Source organism: Monopterus albus, unplaced genomic scaffold (assembly GCF_001952655.1).
Source record: "Monopterus albus unplaced genomic scaffold, M_albus_1.0 scaffold141.1, whole genome shotgun sequence".
In the NCBI taxonomy this organism is placed as follows: Eukaryota; Metazoa; Chordata; class Actinopteri; order Synbranchiformes; family Synbranchidae; genus Monopterus; species Monopterus albus.
The window spans coordinates 1,001,513-1,007,275 of NW_018128021.1; the positions used below are offsets into that span (position 1 = coordinate 1,001,513).

Consider the following 5,763-nt stretch of genomic DNA (forward strand, 5'->3'; position numbering starts at 1 on the left):
TAAACAAACTCCCCTTTCCTGCTAGGCACGTGGAATGGCACCACAAAGGTGGCGGTGAAGACTCTGAAGCCTGGCACCATGTCACCCGAGTCCTTCCTGGAGGAGGCTCAGATCATGAAGAAACTCCGACATGACAAACTGGTGCAGCTCTACGCTGTGGTGTCTGAAGAACCCATCTATATCGTCACTGAGTACATGAGCAAAGGTAGATGCTGTTTTTAAACTGACTCTTAAAAAGATTATTACATTCATGCTCACACCTTTTGCAGTGTGTGCATAATACACATATACTGTATGTATCTGCATGGAGAGTAAACACAGTGTGATACAAACAATGCTTGTAAAACCCCAAGACCCTCAGTTACCACAGCAATAACTAACAAATAACAGTCTGAGCCAAGTGTAAGATGTGTGGCAGGAGTCCCAGAAGTGATGTCACCTTAACTACAACATGTTGCTTCAGATTTGATCCAAATCTTATTTGCTTGGTGGAGCAGAAGACAAAACCATACAGCAGATCCTAACTTGTTTTTTTAAATATTTTTTTAGGGAGTTTGCTTGATTTCCTTAAGGACGGAGAAGGACGAGGCCTCAAGCTGCCAAATTTGGTGGACATGGCGGCTCAGGTGCGCCAATGAATATGATCCAGAATCTTGATGCTGTTATTACCAAAGGGCTCAAAAAGAGTTTTGTTTTTGTTTTTTTCTTAAGAGTCTAAATTCACTCTGATCATCTCCAGCTGTTACTCATTCATTTAACCTCAGTGGCTCATATTTACAGCACTTTTCATTTTGATGTTATGCCAGGGTTTACATTTTAATGAGGCAGTTTCCCACTTCAGCAGACCAAAAGGGCACAATTTGAAAACATTGAACTAGTACACATAAAGCGCAGGTAGCACATTGTTGTTTACCAAGCTGGTGATTGCTTTTACTAAGACCAAGCAGACAAGAGTATATCAAATTTTGTGATTGTGGTTGGATTCATTCACTTGCTGCAGTTTGTACTTTTCTATTGCAGCTGCATCTTTTTAAGGTGATAAAATGGCTGTAAATGTACATACAGGTCTTGTTTAGCACAGATTTAATCACCTTGAAACTGTTCAGTGCTACGATGTTTGGTGGACAAAGATAACTTACTTTCCAGGTGGCAGCGGGCATGGCGTACATTGAGAGGATGAACTACATCCACAGAGACCTGCGCTCGGCCAACATCCTAGTCGGAGATAGCCTGGTCTGTAAAATCGCTGACTTTGGTCTGGCCAGACTCATCGAAGACAATGAATATACAGCAAGGCAAGGTAGGCCTACTGAACTGGGGTGCACCGACTTTTTGTAAATGCCTCAATAAACTGTGGTTACACCACGGCACAGTGACAACAGAGCACGTTACTGCCCTGCGTCTGCGCTGGCAGACATGAACTACACCAGGAAGACACTGTTGGTCACTCGGTCAACGTGTTCAGTCACTCGTTGGTTAGCTATTTAAATGTTTAATTGTTTGCCATGGGCAAAGAAAACTGAGCCAGAGATAATGGAACTGTTCCTTTTTTTTCCTGGTTGGATGTTATGTCTTGATATTTCGGCACTGATAATGAAACAAATCTGTACAAAGAAGACTAACCTACTTATGCCTTAGGTTTTGGGCTGTTTCTTGTGCTTCTCTCTGTATTTTTGCTGAAACCACAAACATTAAAATAACAATGTCAGTGTCGTTTCTGAATTTCTTTTAGGTGCGAAGTTTCCAATAAAGTGGACTGCTCCTGAGGCTGCTCTTTACGGGAAATTCACCATCAAGTCAGATGTGTGGTCATTTGGCATCCTGCTGACAGAGCTGGTGACCAAGGGCAGGGTGCCCTATCCAGGTGAGAAGGTTCAGCTCTGTGGGTTCTGTAATCACTTCTCAGTTCCAGTCGATTGCTCGTGTTTTGATTTATGCATTGTTCCCAGCTGATGTTGTGAAATGTTTCTGTATTCCTATCTGCCATACACATTTTTGTATTGTATTTTAGGCATTTATGCATCCAGAGTTGAAGATTAGCAGAAGAAAAGTTAATTTCCTGGCATTGTAAAAGAGAATCTTTCATGTTTCTGTAGGATCCTGACTACAAGCTTACTCGTGCTTCGAGTTTAAGCATCTTCTGAAATCATACAACTTGAAATGAAGTGCCAACCCACACACATAAAATAAGTCTAAGCTTGGCTGATTAGACAAAGTGTATATGTGAAAACTATGTTTGTGTGAAGCTACAAGTAGAAATTGGAAATATTACAATATTAAAACAGGAACAGGCCTTTTGACTTGTTACAATATGGAAGTAAATCCCTGCCAAAATGTTTGAGGGACCATGAACCGCATCTCCAGTGCTATTCAGTTTGCAACAGAGCATTTGAGAGCACGCAGGCAGATATTTGTAAGCGCAGATCTGATTTGAGAGCAAAATCTGGTTTCTCAGTCTGTGCTCTCAGATTTTCCCACTGGAGTTTGTGTGAAAGTCTGTGCCAGACATTTTAGAAACGCACAAAACAAGCTGTGGGTGCTCTTCAGATTGCACATCAGAATATGAGAGCGCACAAGCACAGATTTGCAAGAGCAGAATGACAACCTGAGTAGTGCTGGAAATGTGGTTTGTGCGCCCTCAAACATTATGGCAGGGATTTACTTCCATATCACAGGAGGAAAAAAAAAAAGTTAGTAAGTCAGTGTTGTCACTCCCCAAACTGTGCTGTGCAGAGTTTGGTGTATCCTTGACGGGAGTGATGTAATCAGAGCTGAGGTGCCAAATACTGTTTTATATCCATGTTGTGTGTGTGTATATTCCTTAATTTATGTATAAATTATGTATGCTATGGTATGTGGCATTACTTCATGCTTTATACTTTCCCTAAACAAGTAAACTTTCAATAATTAAATAAAAATCAACTCTTTCTATATTCTGCATAATGGTCATTTTCATGTGAGTTGCACTTATTGGCCAGTCAGGAGAAGGTTCCAGACAAACTCGCTGTGAATATCTTCTCCCCCATGAGCTGAGAAGTTTAACATTTAGGTCACCTCTTTGGAGAGAGACGGGCTACTGTATTTATATTAATAAATATTAGCTGGTTATCAGAGATCAGAAGCAACAGTATGTTTGTCAAGGCACTAGTTTTTAAAACTACTAAAGATATTTTAACTACATTTGCCTTCATTCATTTTCCTCTGTCCAGGCATGAACAACCGCGAGGTGCTGGAGCAGGTGGAGCGAGGTTACCGGATGCCATGCCCGCAGGACTGCCCATCTTCACTGCATGAGCTGATGGTGCAGTGCTGGAAGAAAGACCCAGAGGAGAGGCCCACCTTTGAGTACCTGCAGGCCTTTTTGGAGGACTACTTCACTGCCACTGAGCCTCAGTACCAACCAGGGGATAATCTCTGAGCACCGTTGCCCTCATCTCATGTCATTCCACTGGCTGTCCACTAGAGGGAGGCAGACCCCACCTATTCTCTCTCTCATCCTGTGACTCTAATAATCCTAAGAGCTCATCAACTGACTTCTTGACTTCCAAGCTTCATACATTCAGGGACTGACGGCTGCTTTGTCAAATCAGAGGATGTTTTGGAGGCAGGAGAGGGTGTTTGAGATGTTTGAAAAGTTACAAATGAGTGCCATGGATGACTGAGATGAGTTGTGTAACTTGTATGTAGTGTAAATATATTTAGCTTGTTTACTTATCTTTTGGTTCATTTATATTACTTTTGATATTTGGCTTTTTTTTTGTTTTTATCTAAGGTTTAAAATTATTTTGGATACATTGCTCATACAGACGTGAGGCTGACTGTTGGTAACAAATTGACATATTAATTGTAGGAATGGAAATAGTGGGACATCATGGACTGAGATAGCTCAGAAATGTTTCTGAAGTCTACCGACCTTTTGTTTTTTTTAATGAGGGTAAAATAATGATACTACTCTCCTCTTCTCAAGGAACTTAGCTGTATGATAACACCTGTTCTTGCCTTTTTATGTTTAGTAATATTCTTATAATGTAAGGGAATGTTTCACGCTTTCCACAAACTAACTTAGTGTATCATGGACTATTCCGCCCAAACTTGTATGGCATCTGCACTGATAAGTGCATTCACTGCATTTCAGCTTCAGCCAATGACTTTTAGATCAGCTTAAAGTGACTTTTAGTTCAGCTTCTTGTAGTTGACAAGGGGCTCAACCTCCTTTCCAACTGCAGCACTGTTTAACTGACTGCTTATTATACTGATGATATTTTAAAATGTATGTTGCATTACTGTATGGCAGCGGGCTGTGTAAGAATTGTGCATTTCTTCGCTTCAGCAGCTAAACAAACAAACTGACATGACAGGAATGAAGGATGCGTTACTTGTTTGTCCCTCCATAATGTGTACTGGGGAAAAACATGTTTACAAGACCAGACATGTTTATTTCATTGATTTATTTGCTCAACATTTCAACCAGTTTTTTTTTAATTTTTTTGAGAGAAATCTGGAGCTCTGGGCAACATTTTATCAAACTCTGTATATGTGCAGGTGAGTGTGCATTCAAGGACAATACACTCTGTGTATTTATGTTGCTTTTCATGGGTGCAAAAGTGAGCAAAAACTAGATTTTGTATCACTTTACCCGTTTTCAGTAGATATACAAAATGTATCACTTTGTTTACCCGTTTTCAGTAGATATACAAAAATGTTTTGGTCTCCACATTATTTATTGTCTGTTACTTGTACACAGCTGGTTTTGAAATAAACATCATCATTATAATAGCTGCTAAGTCACTGGATAGACACTTGTCAGTTACTGGTTTTTAAAGATTTTCTCATGGCTAGCTTGTCCAGAGACTGTACATTACCAGGGCGAATCTCATCCACCCCTGACGCCCTGAGCTTTTTGGCTAGTTCAGTGACCTCTGCCAGGGATATGGGTGAGGTTTTCCCTGGCAGACTTCTGCCTTGGAGGGCATGTTAGACAGGTTCAGGAGTTCAGCAAAGTGCCTTCCACTGCCCGACAATATCCCCAGTGTGAGTCAGCAGCCAAACATAGCGTGGGCCAAACCCTGCTTTCCCTTTCTGAGTTGTCAGACAGTTGCCAGAACTTACTTGAGGCCAGTTGAAATCCTTCTCCATATCCTCACCAAACTCCTCCAATAACCAAGCTTTTGCATCTGTAACCATCTAAGCTGCAGTCCTTTTGGCCTGCTGGTACCCATTAGCTTCTTCCGGAGACCCTTGAGCCAGCCAAGCCCCTGTAGGCCGCCTCCTTCAGCCTGATGGCTTCCTTCACCGCTGGTGTCCACCAGCAGGTTCTCAGGTGGCACCATGTTTTTCCTTCCAGTTGTGCCTGACCACCAGACACTTGCAGGTTAGCTCCCATCCCAGGTCTGGCTCCAGCAGAGTTCCCTGGTTTCCCTAACCTGGGTGAGGTAGTGTGACTCGAAGTTGCCATTTTCATCGAGGTTTTTTGAATCGCTCTGTCTGGCCCCTCCCCTGGAACCAATTTGCCATGGCTAATGCCCCAGACGACACAGTTCCCAGGATCACTGGGACACACAAACCTCTCCACCACGTTAAGGTGGCGATTCAAGGAGAGGTATTACTTATACAGCTGAATAATATTTCTTCTTAAATCATTTAACAAGTCTTTTAAAAAGACTTTTCATTGTTACTTTTATGCAACCTATAGCTTAACTTCCTTGTGTGATCTGGATGAGTAACACAAACACTACTTTCTTGGCTCTAATTGGATAAGTGTTA

At 41.7% G+C, this 5,763-nt stretch overlaps 1 protein-coding gene across 3 annotated transcripts in view; it reads left to right on the forward strand.

Moving 5' to 3' along the window:
- fyna (FYN proto-oncogene, Src family tyrosine kinase a) overlaps window positions 1–4,636 on the forward strand; it is a 15,964-nt gene extending 11,328 nt beyond the window's left edge. For all 3 annotated transcript variants that reach the window (XM_020614041.1, XM_020614042.1, XM_020614040.1), the window contains exons 8-12: window positions 26–205; window positions 550–626; window positions 1,147–1,300; window positions 1,733–1,864; window positions 3,210–4,636. In XM_020614041.1, coding sequence (XP_020469697.1) covers window positions 26–205; window positions 550–626; window positions 1,147–1,300; window positions 1,733–1,864; window positions 3,210–3,418 — 752 coding nt within the window. In that variant the 3' untranslated portion in view covers window positions 3,419–4,636. The remainder of the gene's footprint in view (window positions 1–25; window positions 206–549; window positions 627–1,146; window positions 1,301–1,732; window positions 1,865–3,209) is intronic.
- The last annotated feature ends 1,127 nt before the right edge of the window (window positions 4,637–5,763 follow it).